The 21,500-nt window shown below is 41.8% G+C and overlaps 1 protein-coding gene across 5 annotated transcripts in view; it reads right to left on the bottom strand.

Annotated features, from left to right (window-relative positions):
• Window positions 1–1,754: 1,754 nt before the first annotated feature.
• ZBTB38 (zinc finger and BTB domain containing 38) overlaps window positions 1,755–21,500 on the bottom strand; it is a 34,560-nt gene continuing 14,814 nt past the window's right edge. For 4 of the 5 annotated variants that reach the window (XM_069727865.1, XM_069727866.1, XM_069727869.1 and 1 more), the window contains exon 2: window positions 1,755–10,479. In XM_069727865.1, the coding sequence (XP_069583966.1) occupies window positions 6,692–10,459 (3,768 nt within the window). In that variant the 5' untranslated portion in view covers window positions 10,460–10,479 and the 3' untranslated portion in view covers window positions 1,755–6,691. Of the gene's footprint in view, window positions 10,480–17,036; window positions 17,083–21,500 lie in introns of those variants that run through there. The other variant, XM_069727868.1, reaches the window with a different exon arrangement.

Here is a 21,500-nt window from a genome sequence, read left to right as displayed (position 1 = left end):
TATATATATATATATACACATACTATATATATATACACATACACATACTGCTCTAGAAAATATAATATATACACACACGCACCACATATACGTATAAAAGCATGTCTATTATATAATTATCTAAGGGTCACTTCCTTCTGTCTGTCCTTCTGTCTGTCACGGTTATTCATTCGCTGATTGGTCTCGCCAGCTACCTGTCATGGCTGCCGCGAGCAATCAGCGACGGGCACAGTCCGAAAGAAAATGGCCGCTCCTTACTCCCCGCAGTCAGTGCCTGTCGCCCGAATACTCCCCTCTGGTCACCGCTAACACAGGGTTAATGCTGGCGATAACGGACCGCGTTGCCGCAGGTAACGCACTCCATTACCGCCGCTGTGTGTCCCCAACTTTTTACTATTGACGCTGCCTATGCGGCATCAATAGTAAAAAATGTACTGTTAAAAATAATTAAAAAAACAAAAAACCTGCTGTACTCACCCTCCATTGCAGCTCGCGCCGGCCGCCATCTTCCGTTGCAGGTTTCGGTGGCAGAAGGCCCTGCCATGACGTCACGGTCGTGTGACCGCGACGTCATCACAGGCCCTGCATGCCTGTGCTACAAAGACCTACCATGACGTCACGGTCATGTGACCGCGACGTCATCACAGGTCCTGCGCTAACACCAACCCTGGGACTGGAACCTGCCGTGGACTACAAGGGGCCCTCGGAAAGGTAGGTATATGTTTATTTTTTATTTTTTCACCTGTGACAAACCTGGCTGGGCAATATACTACGTAGCTGGGCAATATACTACGTGACTGGCCAATATACTACGTGGCTCTGTGCTGTATACTACATCGCTGTGCAATATACTACGTGACTGGGCAATATACTACGTGGCTCTGTGCTGTATACTACATCGCTGTGCAATATACTACGTGACTGGGCAATATACTACGTGGCTCTGTGCTGTATACTACGTCACTGGGCAATATACTACGTGGCTGCACAATATACTACGTAACTGGGCAATATACTACGTGGCTGGGCAATATATTACGTGGCTGCGCAATATACTACGTCACTAGGCAATATACTATGTAACTGGGCAATATATTACGTCGCTGGGCAATATACTACGTGGGCTGTGCAATATACTACAAAGCTCGGCGATATACTACGACGTAACTGGGCAATATACTATGTGGCTAGGCAATATAATACGTGGCTGCGCAATATACTACGTCACTAGGCAATATACTACATAACTGGGCAATATACTACGTGGCTGGGCAATATTCTACGTCACTGGGCAATATACTACGTGGCTGGGCAATATACTATGTGGCTGGGCAATATACTACGTCGCTGGGCAATATACTATGTGGCTGGACAATATACTATGTGGCTGGGCAATATACTACGTGGCTGGGCAATATACTACGTGGGCTGGGCAATATACTACGTGGACATGCATATTCTAGAATACCCGATGCGTTAGAATCGGGCCACCATCCAGTGTATTAATAAGAGTTTTACTGTTTGGCTTGCAATCTTAGATTTTCGAATGTACAGCAAAGTGGTTTTATTGTGCTGATTTACACTAAAATATGAAGATTAATCCTCTATATTTTAATGATGGTGATCTTATTAAAACTAAGTAGAAATGTGTTAAAATCTGAAGGTGGAGGTCTAATTTAACATAAAATGTCAACAAATGGTTTCAGATATTACGGTACATTTACTGGAGAAAATAAAGAGCTAAGAAATGACACTACTGATTAATCATTTTATGAGAAATGAAGACATAATAAAACAGAACAAAATGCAGAAAACAAATGAAAAAATACAGACCAATTAAAACGACATGTTATATTATAACCGTAATCGTGAAGACATTTTGCTATTGCCACTAACATCCATTACAGTGCTCAACAGAGTACTGTCTAGTTCAGTATTTTCATAGTAGTTGTGAAGTTTTGAGAATCTTCCAATCCTATAATTAACTATTTTTTCCTGTCTTGTCCTCGTTGGATATGCAAATATAAAGAGAACATCCTAATTTTAGGACTCCAGATTGAGACTTGGTCACCATCAAGTTTATGTAAAATAAAATTGTTACAATGACCTAGGAATCAGCATTAAGGAGTAAAGAGTTGCTGAATTTTTGTGAGGATCACAAGGATTCCATGATGGAATTCTTGTGTTTGACATGTGACCTCCCGCCCATGAGGAACACTGAGGTTACATACGAATTTTGGTAAAGATGATATTTGTAGGCGAGCAAATAAAAATAGTAGTGCTTCTGTATTAATTATAAGACAATAATAGAAACAAAGTTAATGGGGCATGATTAAATAATTTTCTAAAAGTGTCCCTTTCATTCTCAAATACAAAAATAGGTCCCCTGAATGTCCTAAGGTGCAAGTCAAATAACTGAAAATGTTGTCAGCAATGGAACATATTTTGTAAGTATGTAAAATGCTCTGTAAACCATAAAATAGGCAATTGTACCTATGATGGATTCTTAGGGTGGTTGTAGAGTGAAAACAAGTGATATGGCAGAATGGGGAATTTTTATCCCAGTTGGGGAACTTTTATCGCTGTTAAAAAATGAAGCGGCACGAGGTCAGAAACTTCAATGCACCTCCATTCATTCTCTGAGGCTGCTGAAAAAACCCACATGCCCCACTGACAATGAATGGAGCAACGGTTGCACATGCAAGCCCCTTTCTAACAAAGATAAGTTTCCCATTCTGTTGATCGATGCGGGTTGGACTCCACCAGTCAACAAGGTAATAACTTGTTTTAAGACTCAAGATGCGGAAAACCTATCGTGCCAAACAAGCTGTGTGATCTTCAGGCAGTATCTTATAGCGCTGGAGATGTTGAGCAGATAACATATAGTTTTTAGGAAAAGATTTGGTAGTAGGCCTCGTGTACAGGCATATGCAGGAGTCTTTAAAGGGGCATTCGGAGTCTTGAGCCAGAAGCACCATGTGTGCTGCTATATGGCCATACTTTGGATATCCCTTAGAACAGGGGTGAGGAATCTTTTTTTCTGCCAAGGGCCATTTGGATGTTTATTCCATCCTTCGAGGGCCGTACAAACTCCACCCACAAAGTACATCCTGACTCTGGCACTGATGTCAGGACGTAATCTTTCATTGCATGCCCTTCAGTGTTCAGTAGTGAACACTGTGTGTGTGCTAACAGAGCAAGAAGAAATTAATGAGCTGATTGTAATCGAACTATACCTCCCTGCCCAAAAATGCGGTCCGAGAATCTGCCCGGGGGCCTGATAAAAGGGCATCGAGGGCCGTAAATGGCCCGGGGGCCTGAGGTTCCCCACCCCTGCCTTAGAAGAAATACTTCCAGGGACAGATACCCATGTAACTCAAGTTCCTATGGAACATAAAATACTCTCTTGTTTTGTAGTACACATGCAGAATCGACATAAAAATACTCCCCATATATGAGTTATAGCTCCTTTTACCTTGGGAGGTTGTATAGAGCCGTAGTATGTCCACATGGGCAGCATGATGGCTCAATGGCTAGCTCTGAAGCCGCGCAGGCCCTGGATTTATATCCCACCAATGAAAGAATCTGCAACAAGTTTGTGTGTTTTCCCAGTATTTGCATGGCTTTCCTCCACACTCCAAAGACATACTGATAGGGATTTTAGATTGTGAGCCCTAATGGAGACAGTGATGATGATGTCTGTCAAGTGCTGAGGTATCAATGGTGCTATAAAAGAAAGTAAATCAATAATAAAATACATGTATAAAGCCCAACTTACGCACATGGCTATATTATGACAAGGATTTATTGATGTAAATCTTTGTCATTGAAGACTTACAAGTCCGGTGGACTCAGTAATTAGTGTACACACAGGGACGGCTGTCAGTCACTGAGCTGGACAACCAATAGACCCATAAGTCTAGAGTAGCAGCGATGTCAATGACTAAAACAAGGTTCACATACACAAACTCCGCAGAGCTTTGGCTATTATACGGTGTACTACTATAATTGTATTTGTAACCAATAGAAAACTATATATCAATCTGCTCAACTAATCTTGCTCTATTACATACTCCTCACAGACTGGACAGCAAGTTCAACAAGGCAGGTTGCCATTTAGACTGATGAATGGTCAAGTATGGAAAACTCATATTTGTGTGAACAGTTGACTTTTTAAAAGGGAATCTGTCACCAGATTTTTGCTACCCCATCTGAAAGAAGCATAAAGTAGGGGCAGAGACCCTGATTCCAGCGATGTATCACTTACTGAGCTGCTTGATATCATTTTGATAAAATCCCTGTTTTCTCTGCTGCAGATCTAGCAGTTCTCTGAATGCTGAGCTCTGTATATCCCCGCCCACACCACTGATTGGCATCTTTCTGCCTATGCACAGTGTACACAGAAAGCTGCCAAACAGTGGTTGGGGCGAGGTTTGACGGAGCAGATTGATAAGTTTGACTACATGGCAGCAGGTTTATTAGACCTGTAGTGATAATCTCCTGCTGATAAAACTATGATTTTATCAAAACTACACTAAGCAGCCCAGTAAGTGACACATCACTGGAATCGTGGTTTCTGCCACTACGCTCTGCTGCTCTCAGATTATGTGGCACAAACCTTGTGACCGATTCCCTTTAACATCCTCCAAGTTATTGTCTCTAAAATGGGATAAGGTGTAAGACCATTTTTTTCATCATCTCATATTTAGAAATAGGGAATCCAATAGATTGGGGCGAGAGAGGGAATTAAAAAGGAAAAAGGCCAATCCAAACTAACTGGAGAATTCTTTTTTACAAGTGTTACTGCAATAGCCTGAATGGCAATACTAATATACAACAGTCCATTACAATTTAGGATTTACTAAAATGTGCAGAAGAACCCCTAGGTACATACTAAAATTAAATCTAACACAATGCAATAAAAAAAAGAAATATCCTTTGGTTGCATAGATAAAACTATCTCCCACTCTTACTGGTTCTTTCAGGCACAATCTTGAAAAAAAAAAACTGTTGAAACATTATTAAAGAGGTGGTCCAATGTACAAAATTATCTTTAGATGGGTTTCTAATATAAAGATATAAAATTTACAAATGCATACAGCTCTGGCAAAAATTAAGAGAGCACTGCAAAATTTTCAGTTTGTCTGATTTTTCATCTTTATAGGTATATTTCTGAGTAAAATGTAAATTGTTCTTTTATTCTATAAACGTCTGACAACATATCTCTTCCAATTTCCAAGCAACACATTTTTTTTTTCTGAAAAGGAGAAATGGTCAAAATTAAAAAAACAAACAAACAGTGCTTTCAAATCTCATAGAATGCAAAGAAAACACGTTCATAATCATTTAGAAACAACAATACTAATGTTTTAACTCAGGAAGAGTTCAGAAATCAATATTTTGTGGAATAACCATGATTTTTAATCACAGCTTTCGTGCGTTTTGGCATGCTGTCCACCAGTCTTTCACACTGCTCCTGGCACAAAAATGTAAGCAGTTCTTCTTTCTTTGATGGCTTGTGACTATCCATCATCTTCTTCTTCATTACATTCCAGAGGTTTTCAATGGGGTTCAGGTCTGGAGACTGGGCTGCCCATGACAGGGATTTGATGTGGTGGTCTCTTAATTTTTGCCAGAGCTGTATTTATTACTAAAGGTGCCTGATCTCCAGCCAGTGAATCCGACCGATAAGCACACAGCACTGTGACGGGCCAACACAGGAAACGCTCAAGCACAACCTGGAAGTAGAGCTACCGGGATGATACCACGTCCGGCTGGTAGCTGAGGATTAGGACACCCATATATTAGTGAGTTGTACAGCTTTATATTAGGATCACACCTAAAGATCTTTTTTTACAAGTGGATGACCCCTTACTGACCAATACAACACGGTAGAATGTCATAATCTAAACAATGCATCTTTTTAAGAAATGATGACAAATAGTTACTTTGTGTTAACAGTATAATTCACTATAACATATTGTGTGCGATTCCGATTTTCAAGATACACATAGTTGTTTTGTTTTTTTTTTCTTTAGTCCCGGCTGCAGTGAGCTCTTTTCCTAAATAATACACTAAATACAATATAAAATATACTGTACAGTTTATACTAAATGTAGCATAATATATGGTATTAAAAGAAGCAGTCCACACAGAGGAACCCCATAGAGAACAGCACTACGACGTCAGAATGAGGTGAACGGTAAGGAGGAGCTGTGATATCATTACAGGAACGTGCTGTCACTTTGTATTGGTGCTATGGTCATTTCTGTCCCACTAAATATCTCATAGTCCTAACATATACAGGGAGAATGGAAACCACCCCCCCAATTTGGATTAAAATGTAAAGAAATTTTTGTGGTCTTTTATGGACCCGCCACATGTATACAGAAAAACCGACTGACTGCTGCTTTAATAAACGTATATTATACTTTAATCTGCACGGAAGGTGTTACATGGCAAACTGCTCTCAAAAACACACTATAAGCTGTTGTTGTTGTTTTTTTTTTTTACATAGGACTGGTGCATGGATGTACAGCTTAGGTAAAATAACACATATTAACACTAAACGTTTTGATAACTTTTGACTATTTTGACCATTTTTGCTGCAATGGGGTTTGCGGTTGTCCTGTGGCAGCAAATGAGTTAACAAAATTAGTTTGCACTGCTTCTGTTGTCCCATTTTAACCCTTTACGGGATAAACGGGGTCTCAAAACTAGTCATTGTCTTCAATTCGGTGAAAGTCTTCGTACTTTCTTTTAACGATGAATGATCAGTGTTCATGCTTTCCTCTAAGTTGTACTGTCTTGTTTTCCAGTGCTTCCAGCCTCTGGGGGCCTCCATCAGCATGGTGCTGTTTAATCCAGTTGGAGGTGGCGCCGGAGTCAGAAAATGACCATCGCTTTCTCCAATTTCATTTACATTCTCCACAAGACTTGCAGCATTAACATTCTGCGGGGATACTTCAGTAACACTGTTGTTAAAAGACAACAATGGAGCCTCGCAGTCGTCGAAGGAAGGAGGAAAACTTTCAGGCACATTCAGGGAACTTCTTTCTTCAATCATGTTGGATTCTTTGCTAGAACTACTGGCAACATTACTCCAGCTGCCTATTTCGGCTGTAGATGGTGAAAAGTCTTTATGGTCTTTATTCTTTAGACCCTTGAGATAGTGCTTCTTTTGGTGCATCCCGAGAGCTGCTGCAGTTTTGCAGACTTTAGAACAATGGAAACAAACAAACCCTTTAACACTCTGTTCTGCTAAATGTTTTTGCTCGTGGTTCTTTTTTGTACAAAGGTATAGGAATTGCTGGGAGCAAAACTGACAGTCATACGTTTTTTCTCTAGTGTGAATCCTCTCGTGCTTTTTCAGAGTTTCATGTAACATAAATGACTTGCTGCAGTACTGACACTTGAAGTGCTTTACAGTCTGGTGGATGCGTTCGTGTTTGTTTAAATTCCCTGGGAAGGAGAAGCACTTTCCGCATGTCTTGCAGGGATAGGGCTTCTCCCCGGTGTGACAACGCATATGCAGTTTTAAAGTTGAAGAATTTCGAAAAGATTTTTGACACAGTTCACAAAAGAAGGGTTTGCTGTCCATTTGCCACTGTGCTGTAATCATTTCTACCTTATCTGTTTTCTCGTGGTCTTTAAAATCTTCTGTTTCTAGAGGTTTCTCCTGTCCATCTTCCTGATCTTCAGCATGCCCAGTAGAACTTTTTGTGTCCACTACATTAACTTCATCTATGTTTTCTACGTCAATGAAATCATCCTCAAGATCTCTACTTCTACTGTGTTTTTTCTTTTTCTTGAGTTTTCTAAATTTTTTAAAGTGCTTAGATTTCTTTTTAGGTTTGTAGTTATAGTAGGGTCGCCAAGGTTTGTCAGACACATCCTGGTCACTGGCGTCATCACACATTTCTTCCATTTGAATACATTCTGATTTACGAAGTCGATTGGAGCTCCTTTCTTTCTTGTCTTCATCAGATACTTGCCGTGCTTTCTCTAGTTTAGACTCAGAATGCCTTGGTTTTCCATTTCTCCTGAAAAATAGCGATGAACCGGAGATCTGTCTTTTTACCAGAGCTTCACTTCCAATTTTGACTGTGATCTGGCAAAGCGGAGCAATTCCACTATTTACTAAAGTTCCGGGTAATGCCGGTTTTGCTATGTATGTTTCTGTTTTATTTCCTTCCCGAATAACACTTTTGTTCTTTTTATATGAAGTGGCAGGTTGTGTTACTTCTCGCCTTTCCGGATATGTCTCCCCTGCCCTGTACTTATCTGTCTGCTCATCCTCACTTGTAGATTTTGATTGTGTAGCTTCAACATTATTTCCCTGATAAGTTTCTTCTCTTTCTGGTGATACAATGGTTCTACTGTGATTCCAACCTATTCCATTTGTTGCTGTACCTCCGGTCACAGCATTTCCATGCATGATCACAGATGATACCCTGCTGCTGTGCATAATCACAGATGGTGCTGGCTTGGTAGTGTTAATAACGGTGGGAATATTTTGATTCTCTGTATAGGAAGGACAGGCTTCACTATCACCTACTGTTGGAGTGGAGTCCAAAACGTCATTAGGAGTGCTTGAGTTGGAAGCAGGTAAAACATTTGCATTTTTATCACACTGTATTATATTAAATGGCCAAGACTCCTGGTTTGTGGTTGTAGCATTTTGTGATGCTGGGTCTAGTGTACAAGAATAGCTTTCCGGGTTTTCCAAAGCAAACGGCGAGATTATTGGATTTTGTACAACAGTGGCTATGTTAAATGAATTCTGTCCTTGGAAGTGGATTCCAGAGTGCTCTGCAGAGTTATTCCCAGATCCATTCAATGCTGCTCTTTTACTCTTCATCGGTAAAAGTCGATATAATTTGTAGGGATAGATACTAGATTTGAGGCCTCTGTTGTTTGCTTTACTCCCCACACCTAATCTGGGATCAATTCCATGAGAAGATTTTTGATGATTTTTAAGAATGTAATAAGTCATAAATGTTTCTAGGCAGAATATGCACTGATATCGACGATCCCCTGTATGCCAAATTTCATGTTTAGTTCGATATTCTGCTAAGGCAAACACCTTGCTGCAATAATGGCAAGGATAGGATTTTCTCCAGGAGTGGACATTAGAATGACGTCGAAGGCTTGAAAGGGTAACATAATTTCTTTTGCATACAATGCAAACGTAGAATATTTTACCATCTACTATCTTCACAAAGTGATCTGTCGCAGCCGAGGAACCATTGGGAAGACCATTCTGGTCAGAAGCTCCATCGGCTGAGGTAACCTGTGAAAAGCTGTTGGGTAACTTCATATCTTTTTCAGTGTGGACCACTTTAAAACAGATTTGTTCATGTCTCTGTAAGCGTTTGAAATGTGCAAACTCTTTGCTGCAATTTTTGCAGCTTAATGTCTCATGATGCCTTTTAGGTAGTGGATAAAGTGCATTTTCACAGAAAGGCTGAGGGACGGGTGGGTTACTTGGAGCAAGTGGCAGTAAGAGACTTTCATTTTCCTTTTGGCTATAGAGATCAGAAGGGTTGGCCGTTTGGTCAGTTGAGCTGGCAACATTTGTAGAAGCACTACTCTGGACTATAGTTTGGGGAATAAAACACTGAGGCTCTAACACAGGCATGTTGCCAGTTGATGACGGTTCTTGGATACTGGGAACTGGATGTGGTGTGCTATCCTCACCATTCCCTAAATGGCTACGCTTATTGCTATGATCAAACGCAGAGTCCTTCTTGTATGGAGCATCCCCAGGAGACACTGCATAAGAATGCTCAGCCAAAGTGTTAACAGGTTCACCATCACTACAGACACCGATATCAGAGTTACTTTTATCATTCTCTTCTTCAGAAGGGCCGTTAGACTTCCTAAAATTTGCTCTCAAATCAAGAGGAGAAAATCCATTGACTTCCGTTTCCAAAATGGAAAATGCATTGGTTATTCTTGGTCCATTAGCAACCGCTGGGTCATCACCCCTTTTATCTACAGTTTCTGATTTCAAACCATTCTCTCCTCGATAAAATGTAGGTGGTAAAGTTCCCTCAGTTTCTGTTGAGCATGTGACAGATGAACATTTCTTGGAAGTTTTTATATTTTCTAAAAATGTTATTCCTAGTTTTTTACCAGCATCTGCAAGATCAGTAAGTGTCTCCTTTTTCTTCACTGCAATCTTAGAGCTATAAATAAAATTCAGTATCTCCGTAAACGTGTCAGCTTTGAAATCTGTGAGTTCCAAGACATGTCCTTGTATTAAAATACTCTGGCTCCGGAACTGATTCCTAAAATATAGACTTGAGGCTGCCAGTATATTCCTATGAGCCTTAAATTTGGTGTCTTCAACCACGATGGTGACATCACACAAGAATCCTTGCATACGTTGCTCATTTAGACTACAGAGAAGGCTCTCTCCATGAAGGCAATCTGCTAGGTCTTCTGAAGTGAACATTCTGATTTAGGCATGGAAGTCTATGAAGACAAAAACAAAATAGATTAGTTTATATTCCACCAAATTGACTAAAGACATCTCAACTTATTTCATCTTTACCTAAATGATATATGAAATATTAATGTGCAAAAAATTCTAAAATCACCAATCCAATTTCTATAAATGTACCACAAAAAAAAAGAGAAGTGCATCTTGATGTACAGTAAAGGGCGAAGTGTTTGCAATGTTGTATTGTGAATTTTTTTTTCATTTATTGGTAAAATATTGTCTGTTTTCTTTTTTGTCTTAGACACAGGGCACTTTGTATTGATCCAAGCTGAATTATTATTACGGTATTTTGTTTTTCTTAGTTTTGATGCACACCACGTTACCCAAAAGCAGGATCTCTAAGGCTAGGTTAACACATTGCATATTTGATGCAGATTTTATGCATGCGAAATCAGCACCTGTATACAGTACCAACCAAATGGATGAGTTTTACTGTCATATAACCCACATATTATGTGGTTTTCTGGTGTGAAATCCATGCAGTAATTGGTTGTTGGTGTGTTTTTTAAAAACTGCAGCATATTAATTTCTGTTGCAGAAAAAGATCCCTTTGGGGCAGTTTTACCTATTAATTTTAATGGGGACCATGCAATTAGCAGTTTAAGCTGCTTTTCTGTGCTTCTTAGTGCTGTTTGTTCAACAAAATACACATACTGAGTATTTGGGGCAGGTTTTTCTGCACTAAAAACCCGAGTGTTGTCAGGGAAAACGATGCATAAAATATGTGCATTTTTATGTGAGTTTTTCCCCATTCATTTGACTGGGAGAAAAATATTGCAAAACACTCAAAGAATTGACATGCTGCAGATTTGAAGAATAAAACAAAAAAAAAAAACCAAACGCTTTGATGGTTCATGGTTCAAATCTGCAAGGAAACAAATAAGCAGCATGTGCATGGCAATTTAGAAATCAATTTACTTTTCTGGTACTGTAAAATGCAACATTTGGAACAAATCACAGCGTGTGAAGAAGTCCTAAGTGCGGGAAATAAGTGCAGACATTTGTTGCAGAAATACTGTGGATTTCAGTTTAGTTAAAGGGACTCTGTCACCTGAATTTGGCGGGACTGGTTTTGGGTCATATGGGCGGAGTTTTTGGGTGTTTGATTCACCCTTTCCTTACCCGCTGGCTGCATGATGGCTGCAATATTGGATTGAAGTTCATTCTCTGTCCTCCATAGTACACGCCTGCGCAAGGAAAGATTACCTTGTGCAGGCATGTACTACGGAAGACAGAGAATGAACTTCAATCCAATATTGCAGCCAGCATGCAGCCAGCAGGTAAGGAAAGGGTGAATCAAACACCCGAAAACTCCACCCATATGACCCAAAACCAGTCCCGCCAAATTCAGGTGACAGGTTCCCTTTAACCACACCAAATGTTCAAGAAGTGAAACCAGATTTAAGATGTAAGGATGAATGCTTATATTTTTGGGCTAAAGATAAACTATTATTTTCATATTTCTTGCTTTTTAAAAAAAAAAAAAGATTCATTATTATTCTACACTTTTTGAAGGGGTGCAACTAGAGATGAATGTAAAAGTTCAGGGTTTGTACCGGAGAGTTAGTGTCTGGTGCTAAACGCTGAACAAGGACTTCTACTGGAAGTCCGCTGCAATGCTTGAAGTTCCGAGAGAGACAGATTTTTTCCAGATGCAAAGTTCGGGTCTCTATTGTTTTCAATGGGATTCGGGTTCTAGTTCAAGTTTGGCTACAGTTCTGATACCTAAACCGAACTTTGTACTAAAGTTCAGATTGGCTACCAGAACCCGAACTTCCACAGGCCCGCTCATCCCTAGTTGCAACCAAATGCAGAATTGTGCCAATTGGAAATTTTACTTGACATGTGAAATTAATTCTAAGCATGACAAAAGAAGATTTTAACCTAAAGGAAAGGAAAAACCACTGTACAAGTGGGACATTTTTTACAATTATTGACCGGTTCAGAGTATGAAAAATGGTGAGAATTGATAAGTGTGCATAGTAATATCAAGGTATCATTATCAAAAAAATCAAAGGCATAGGAGTAGCAGCTAAATGTGCAATGGCCATGGGGCTTTTGATACCAGGTACTTCCCACAGGGATAGCACTGATAAAAGTTGTGCATCACTGCCAGGACTGTGGAGTTGGAGTTGGAGTCCATTTTAGTGCAGTCAGAGTTGGTATAAAATGGACAAAAATATTGGGTTCAATGCAGTGTATGATGTAAATGTTTTCATAATAATTTGGTAAAGTTATGAAATGTTCTATAAACCCTCTGTTCTGTTCCTGATCTAGGGATCTGGGCTTTTAGTGGAGATGAATCTGTGCTGCACTTCATGTACATGCTCCGTAGTGACCAGTGCTGGGGAGTCGGAAGTCAGGGAAATTGAGGAGTTGGTGGTTTTCCTTAAAGACTCCACAGCTCTGAATTCAGTGCTATAGCATTGGTATTACTGATGTAGTAGTAGTGCTTTGGCATGCTTTGTGAGCAGCTAGATGAAAAATACAAACTTCCTTCCAAAAACATAAACAAAATTCTCATAGCAAGACCACAAAAACCCCTAAAATTTATTAGAATTTATTTAACTTAAAACAGCAAGAATTGCAGAATAATCTGAAACTTATTACAACAGCCTCTTTTGATACGACACGTTAGGACACAAGGAGTCCTCATGCAGCACTGGGATATTTTTGGCTGTCCATGTTTTGTTTTAAAAAATTAGTCCTTCAATGAAAGTCAATGTTCAATGAAAGTCGATTTAGACACCAAGGTGTGTGGTTGGTGTAGCTAATGATCAACTAAAATATGTTGGGGAAATTACCAAATTTGCATACATTCGGTCAAGTTCCAACTAGACATACTTGAACTCACTACAAGTAAGTTGTGCGAGGCTGAGGACGACTAGTTTGAATGTGGCCAGTGGCAAGCAAATTGCATAATTGCGGTCAAATGCCCACCCAGTGACATTAATCAGTGACATCAGAGAATCCCAACAGCATGTAGTGCGTAAGTTGTAAGTATTCAGAAGTGTGCAGTTACAGAGTGACTGCAGACTTTCGCCATGAGACTGGACACCCCAGTGTACTATTTTATTCCTGCTTTTCTCCTTAGTACTGATTTTATTTTCATGGAGTGGGATGGGGTGGCTTATAGATCAGCAATATAGTCCCAGATATATGGGTGATTTTAATTAAGGTGATATTTTAATGATCTTTATCGAAGGGTGATGTGACACACAGGATTCTCTTGGGTTGTGTTTTCAGGCAGTTCTACATTATTACCCTGTGAGTAATGCCCCTTGAGAGAAATTATGAACATTAGCAGTGAATAAAAAGGCCCATATCGCAGAAACCGTATGAAGGACTTAGAAAACAAATTACTGGGGAGTATAAGGAATAAAATATGAAAAAAAAACGTCCACTTCTGACCTGGTGTCAGATCTTTAAAAAAAATATTTTAAATTCCAAATGAATGACAAGCCCCACCACCGAAATCACCCTGGGATGACCACAAAGTCTCCTTTTGCACAATGTTTGCATAAACTTAATTTTTAGGGTGGGTCGTAGGTTTTATCTGGAAAAATTGTTCTTGTTTTCTGGATTGTTTTAATAAATAAATGATGAATCTCTCAATTCACACATGAGAGCCAAGTTTCTAAATACTGATTACGGTAATGGCATAGGATCCTACTTGAGCACCAACTTACCGGAAGTGCCGTGCTTTGCTTTTCTAATTATGGATCTGTTCAGTGTTACATTGAATAGTGTCGGTGATTGGTGTCGGTGTATCTGATCTGACATCGATGACCTATCTTCTGAATAGGTTCTTATTTCTAGATGCCAGGACTACCCCCCTTAAATCAATTCTAGAAATAAATATGGCACCTGATTTATATTCCATAATTCTTGATGCAATAGCTCAGCTTTTATTAGTATGTTTAATAAACTAATGAGACTGTGAGAAACATTGTGGGAAATTTAAAAAATATAAACAACCAGAAAAAAAAAACCTCTTGAAGAATAAAACTCCATTTCACAAGCTTTTATACATTGATCAGGTAGGAAAATATTCTCATTACCACATTTACCTTTAGGATAACATCCAAAACACTTTAAGAACTGGGGTGGAGACATGAGCAATATAACATTATTTTCCCCAGGGCATCAGGGGACAATTTAACAGGATGCATGGCCTTGTTGATTAACCTTCTGTGGATCAGGTATGGCCTTACATTAATTTTCACGTACAGAAGAAAAGTGTTGAAAAATTGTCATTATTATGTTGAAAAGTCTACCCTACACTATGCCAAAAGGATTTAATTTTTTTTTTTTTTGTAAAAGGGTTCAGATTTACCATACATAAACTAATAGAAATAAAATAATTATGTAAAAAGTATAAGAAGTGATACTCATTCCCACAGATCATATTCTGATACTCGCCTGGCCCTTGCTGGTGTCTACTTCCAGGTCTCATCTATTTCTGCGGGTCATCACTGCGGGCACTGATTGGCTAAGTAAGAATTTCCGGGGTATCAATACAAGACAGGAAGTACAGACCAGCAAGGACCGGGTAAGAGCTGGAGCTGAACCTGGATCTGCCACGGTCAATTTAGCTTTTATACAATCATAAGACCATTCAAAAAATCATTTTCTTCCACTTGACTGCCCTTTTAATAAAAATGCATTATTCACAGCAACTAATCAGAATTTCTGCTTTTATCGTCGAAACTGCACCAGAATAACGAAGCGATGTCTCTGATTGGTTACTGCAAACAACGGGGAATAGAGACGAACCAATGGATTCACAAGACACTGGTCCTGCAGCTACGTCAGTAGTCCATGGCTGCCAGAGGGGGGCCCTGTCAACCATCTCCTACCTGCCAGCATCCCCGGTGTCTCTCCTGATTAGTAGGCATGACTAGTGATGACCGAGTATACTCGTTGCTCGGGTTTGCCTGAGCACGCTCGGGTGGTCTCCAAGTATTTGTAACTGCTCAGAGAGTTAGTTTTCGTTGCCTCGGTTGCATGATTTACAGCTGATAGACAGCTTGATTACATGTGGGGATTCCCTAGCAACCAGGCAACCCCCACATGTACTCAGGCTGGCTAGCAGCTGTGTCAACAAAAATGAAATCTCCGAGCAGTTACAAATACACGGAGACCACCCGCGCGTGCTCTGGAAAACCCGAGCAACGAGTACACTCGCTCATCACTAGGCCAGACACAACATAACGCATGCGCCATGCCGCAACGATAACCACACGCTGGGTCTACAACTCAGAAGACGGGATTCCAGAAGGTAGTAGGTGGTCACAGACTGCTGGACCATGATCCTTGCTAATCAATTCACCCATCTCTCACAGGGATACATTTTGCTAAGTTTAGGATGGGGTTACACGTTGACTTTGGCCGCCACTCAAGTCACGCAAGCAAAGTTCACTAGGTGTCGTAGCCCAATACAAGTAAATGGAGGCACATTGTGACCTTGAGGACGCTGCAACAAGAAAGCCGCAAAAAAAATCTGACGCGGTTGGACTTCCTGTGACTCGCTTGTCGCGGTATCCTCGGGTTCACCATGCGACCCCATTCACTTGTTTTGCGCTGCGAGGTCGAACTTCGGTCACACAAGTACCGTGTAGCCCCAGCTTTGAAGCAATCTACATTGCTATATTCACATGTGTAGCTTCTGATCCAGTTTCTATTTTTTTTTTACTAAGCCAAAAGTGGATCTAAATGAGAGAAAATGTTAAAAAAAGGATCTTTCATTTTTCAAGTCTTTTAAAATCAGAGATGCACATATGATCACGGCCGGCTTTACAACAAGTACTCATCAACGCCGAATAAATCAGAAGCTTCCGCTAGGAACATGTGAAGGTTAGATCGGCGGATGTAGGCGCCACGGGACAAACTCGTCTGCTAGGGGAATGAATAGGGTTAACGCCTGAGAATAAAAAATAAATAAAACAAAGGCCCAAAGATGGGCAGTGCCTGCTGTAGACGAAGCCTCGGGCCTGCGGTGCTGCCATGTCATGCCACACCACCTGTCTGCATACAATACTGGAGGCCTGAGAAGGGTGGCGCCGAGTGCTCGGTACAACATCTGCCCGCCGAGTGCTCGGTACAACATCTGCCCGCCGAGTGCTCGGTACAACATCTGCCCGCCGAGCGCTCGGTACAATATCTGCCCAGCACGCGCCTCCCCGATAACGTATAGAATACAGTTCACACTACGCAGTTCATAAACCACCAGGGCCAACACACAGCAGTGCCATGCACAGTACCCCACAGTCACACCCTGCATCTGCCAGGCAGCACTGCACCAGGGCATGTGGGCACATAGGTAATAGGACAACTTCTAAGATGCTAATATGTTGCACTCACCACACACAATACAAGCCTGACGTGACTAGTGAGGAGCCAGTGGCCCAGCTGCTGCCACACATCTGGCTGGGGCCACGGCTTGCTCCACAAGTACAGCTGCCTGCAGCCCTGCTGTTTGCATTAGTTCTGACCCATATGTAAAGTGTGAGGCCATGGCAGCCCTTACCTCCGTGCGGCCGGGATGTTTACAAGCAGTGCGCTGTGTGGGGCGCTGTGCGCTGTTCTGCCACCAGGTGGCGCCCGGCGCTCACAGCACAGACTGCAGAGCATGGCCGGCTCCTCCTCGCTCCTCAATGACCTAATGGCGGTGACACGCACGCTGCGGGGAGAGTGATGTGGCCGTGACGCTCCACTGCCCGAAACATGACCAGAGTCAGGACAGCCACAGCTATCCAAACACCCAGTCCTATGGGAAGCTTCACTGGGAACTAGCAACTCTGCAGCTGACAGTGGGCTGTAATGGCTGCTGCTACTTGTAGTTCTACAACAGCTGTAAAAATGTGATATCTTAGTGGGAAAGGTGTGAAAATGAATGCATATGGAATAGATAACTGATGCCTATAGCAACTAATTGGATGATGGCTGACACCGTGCAACGCTGTTCAGAAAGCGACAGCTGGAACGCGGTGGTTGCTATCGACAACCGATGCACCATTGCCCTCTACCTGCAGCTGAGCGTTAACCCCTACACCCCGGCTGCCACGCTCCAGTGCCCGTCAGGTGGGGCGACATCACCTATCCACAGAAAAGATGAAAACTTACTGATCGCGGGGGTCCGACCGATCTTCAGAACGAGGGATCGCTCGACATCCACTCATTGTATTCCTTATGGCTCAGCTTTTTCTGGCAATGAATGTATTGGTGGTCCGACATCTGACCTGCTCTAGTGTAATGGGGATGAAAGTGCCCCGTCAGGGATAAAATATTCCCCGTTCTACCGATCTGTCCAGGTCCCAGCGGACGGACCCCACAGATCAATATCAATAAGTTATCACTAGGGTTGAGCGAAACGGATCGTTCATTTTCAAAAGTCGCCGACTTTTGGCAAAGTCGGGTTTCATGAAACCCGACCCGATCCCTGTTTGGGGTCGGCCATGCGGTACGCGACTTTCGCGCCAAAGTCGCGTTTCGTATGACGCGCTTGGCGCCATTTTTTTCAGCCAATGAAGGGGCGTGGGTAGAGTGATGACATAGGTCTTAGGGGCGTGGACGCCTATCGCCATGTTGTCGCGATTTGCACTGTGTAACACCAGCTTTTCAGTTCAGGGACGGACGGGGGGAGAGAGAGAGAGAGGAGAGAGAGAGAAAAAAAAAAAAAATTTCCCATTGGCTTTGCATTAGGTTTCGTGTTTCGGTCGATCCTCGACTTTTCGCCATAATCGGCCGATTTCACTCGACTCGACTTTTGAGATAGTCGGGTTTCGCGAAACCCGGCTCGACCCTAAAAAATTCAAGGTCGCTCAACCCTAGTTATCACCTTTCCTAAAGATATTTATAATTTGTTTTCACAGGATATTCTCTGTAAAGTTCCTAGACATAAAGCGTTGCTCCACTTTCTGCATTGGGAGATGAGGGGTACCAATGGCGTCCCATAGACTGGTGCTAATACAGGTGCACAATACCTGACAAGATTACATGCGTCCTAGGCACTCGCGGACACAGGAGAGGCCCCTGTGCAAGGACAGTATATGGGCGCTTTGCAGCCCAATAGCACCTCATTATGTCCAATTCCACCTGCTTTGCAGCTGGTAGTGGCCCCCTTTCCTATTGGGCCCCTGTGTGGCTGCCCAGGTTGCGCCAATGACATGTCCGCCCCTGCATTATAGCATTATCCTGTCATATGGTCCCCATGCACCATAGCTCAGGCATGACAGTTGCGTAATTTGATAGTGGGCCTCACTGCAAAACCTCCATTAGGGCCTCCAATTATTATTATAGGTCTTTAGTAGTACTGCTCCCTTCACATGGGCCAATGGGATGTTTTAGCACAGGTGCGGCTGCAACCCTTGGCTCTACTCCCTGTAGATTTGCTCCTGAGATTCACGCTGACTTGTATGATTAGAAATGATTAATTCTTTTTAAAAAATACTGTAAAAATGAGAGAAAAGCGCATCATAGGGCAACATCCGATGGCGCAAAACAATGTAGGTACGATAGTTCCCCCATCTACACAATAGCAGCTCTCCCCTGCTGCGTTCACTTGTGGCAGCTGGATAATAGGTGATGGGAGTTTGCTGCTGGCGACCTTTAGTCGGGGGTCACACTACCGTAGAATACGGATGAGTGCTATGCGAGAAAACATCGCATAGCACTCGGACCAGTGTTAATCTATGGGGTAGCTCACATCACCGTATTGTTTCACAGGGGTATTTGACGTGTGTGTAAAAGCGCAGCAGGCTGTGATTATTTGCGTATATCGTCCAAGACTCACCAATGCAAGTCTATGGGTGCGAGAAAAACTCGGGCACCACGCGGACCATCAGTGTAGCTTGCGACAAATACGCACACATTTTCCTCATTTCAGCTCATTGAGCAATTTAATTCAATGGGGAAAAGCAGTGAGAAATGTAAAGCCATACGCATGTCATACGGATACATAGGTGCGAGAAAATCGCATACAGAGAACACTGGTGCGACTCTCGGCAGGGAGACTCGGACCGATTTTTCATACGTTAAGTGTGACCCTGGTCTTAGACTAATCCTTACTGGGGGCCATTGATGAAATCCGTGGTTTTCTTTGTGAAGTGAACGCCGCGCTCCTCCCAGTCCACAATGATGTCAATGAAATGCTATATTCATCTTTATGGAAAATGAAAGTCTAGTAAAGAAGAATATAGCATTTCACTTCCATCACAGAGTCTATCTTGTCATTGGGGATTGGGAGGAGCGTGGCATTCACACACTGATTTTTGACAATCAACAGCCTAGGAATTGCTAATGTCACTTATAATTTTACTGCGATTATACAGTATTTGCATTACATCTACTGTCCAGTTATAAGCTCACAATCGATTGCACACCAACTAGCCATAAGATATAATTTACCCGCGTTGTATTGTTTAAGTCCTCTTTATGCCGCCAAAACTGCTCTGACCCATCGAATCATGGACCCCGTGATACATCCGAAGGTGTCGTGTTATTTGGTGCCAAGATGTCATCACTGGAGCTCTGTTCCTGGCAATCTACGTCAGTCTCATAGGAAACAAATGGTGCAGTTGACTCACATGCACATTACTGCTCATTCAAACAGGAGGGCTAAGGTCCACTTCTACTCATCAGACACTCAGATTATACAATTATCACCTATGCTATGGAACGTTGTGAGGTGTGCCCTCCGTGGTTTGGACATATTTTCCCAGAACATCCCAGAAATGCTCAATCAGATTGTGGTCTTTTGGAATATGGAGGTCAAGTCAACACGTTAAACTCTGTCATTCCTGACCAATGTTTGGAATGTGGGGAGAAGGACTGTATTATCTCCAAGAAAGAGGCCACTGCCATTAGGGAGCACTGTTCCTATAAAGGGGTGTACGGGGTCTACAGAAGTGTTTTGATAGGTTTTCGTTGCCAAACCTTCAAGGGCCCATGGTTTCAGGTAACATTGCCTAGAGCACCACACACTGTGTCCACCAATATCTTCTTGCAGTGCATCCTGGTTCCATCTCTTACCCATGTATGCAATGGCATTACTCCTGACCGTCCATATGATGTACAGAAAATGGGATTGTAGACTCTATCGGAAGTGGACAGGGATCAAACCATGATGCATGCTGTGTTTTGGCCCCTTCCTATCTTTCTTTATAACCATACCTAGAACAGGATCTCCATCTATCTTAGCCAACATCAACTTTTACAACCATTTATGCTGTAGTTGCCGTTATGTGGGATTGAACCAGACAGGCTAGCCTTCGGTCCCCACGTGCATCAAGGAACCTTAGATGCCCTTGACACTGCTGCTGGTTTACCCGTTGTCCCTTCTTGGACCAATTTTGGTAATGACTAACTACTATCCCTTGCGAACATCCCACAAGCCTTGCCTTTTTGGAGATTCTCTGACCCAATTATATGGAGGTCACAATTTGGCTTTTTTGCTTTCTGTTGCAGCATTACCTATTGGTGTGCAGGCACGCTAACCATTATCCTAGAATTACATGGGAAGGGGCAATGCACAGGAATGATATTTATATGAGTGGCAATGTTTTTATCTATCTGTGGACTATCTGTCCAAAAAGCAGCTAGATAAGCTTCCAAATCATCAAATACAAAAATATCTTATTCATTCGAAGCTTGAATGTTGGTAGCTAGGGCCCACATTTATTATTGTAGTTATGCCTATTATTACAGCATTTTATGAGAAATAATGTCAGCCCTGCTATGGGAAAATATTTATAAACCATTTTACACCACCGATTGCCTTCAGTAGGTGTAAAACACTGAAGAAACGCTGGAAGAAGTGACATGCTCAATTCTGAGAAACCCAAGGTTTTGCACAAAATGCTGAGGACAAACAAAAAAAGCTGCGTGTATTAGATTTCTGAAATCTCATATAATTTGCTATTACTGTAAAATGCAGCTGAAAATTTGCATAAAAATACATATCCCCACAACGCTGAAAAAATGTGTGATCATA

The sequence above is a fragment of the Ranitomeya imitator genome, chromosome 5 (genome assembly GCF_032444005.1).
Source record: "Ranitomeya imitator isolate aRanImi1 chromosome 5, aRanImi1.pri, whole genome shotgun sequence".
Taxonomy (NCBI): Eukaryota; Metazoa; Chordata; class Amphibia; order Anura; family Dendrobatidae; genus Ranitomeya; species Ranitomeya imitator.
Note: the sequence above shows the minus strand (reverse complement) of the source record. Positions and strands in the feature narration are given on the sequence as shown.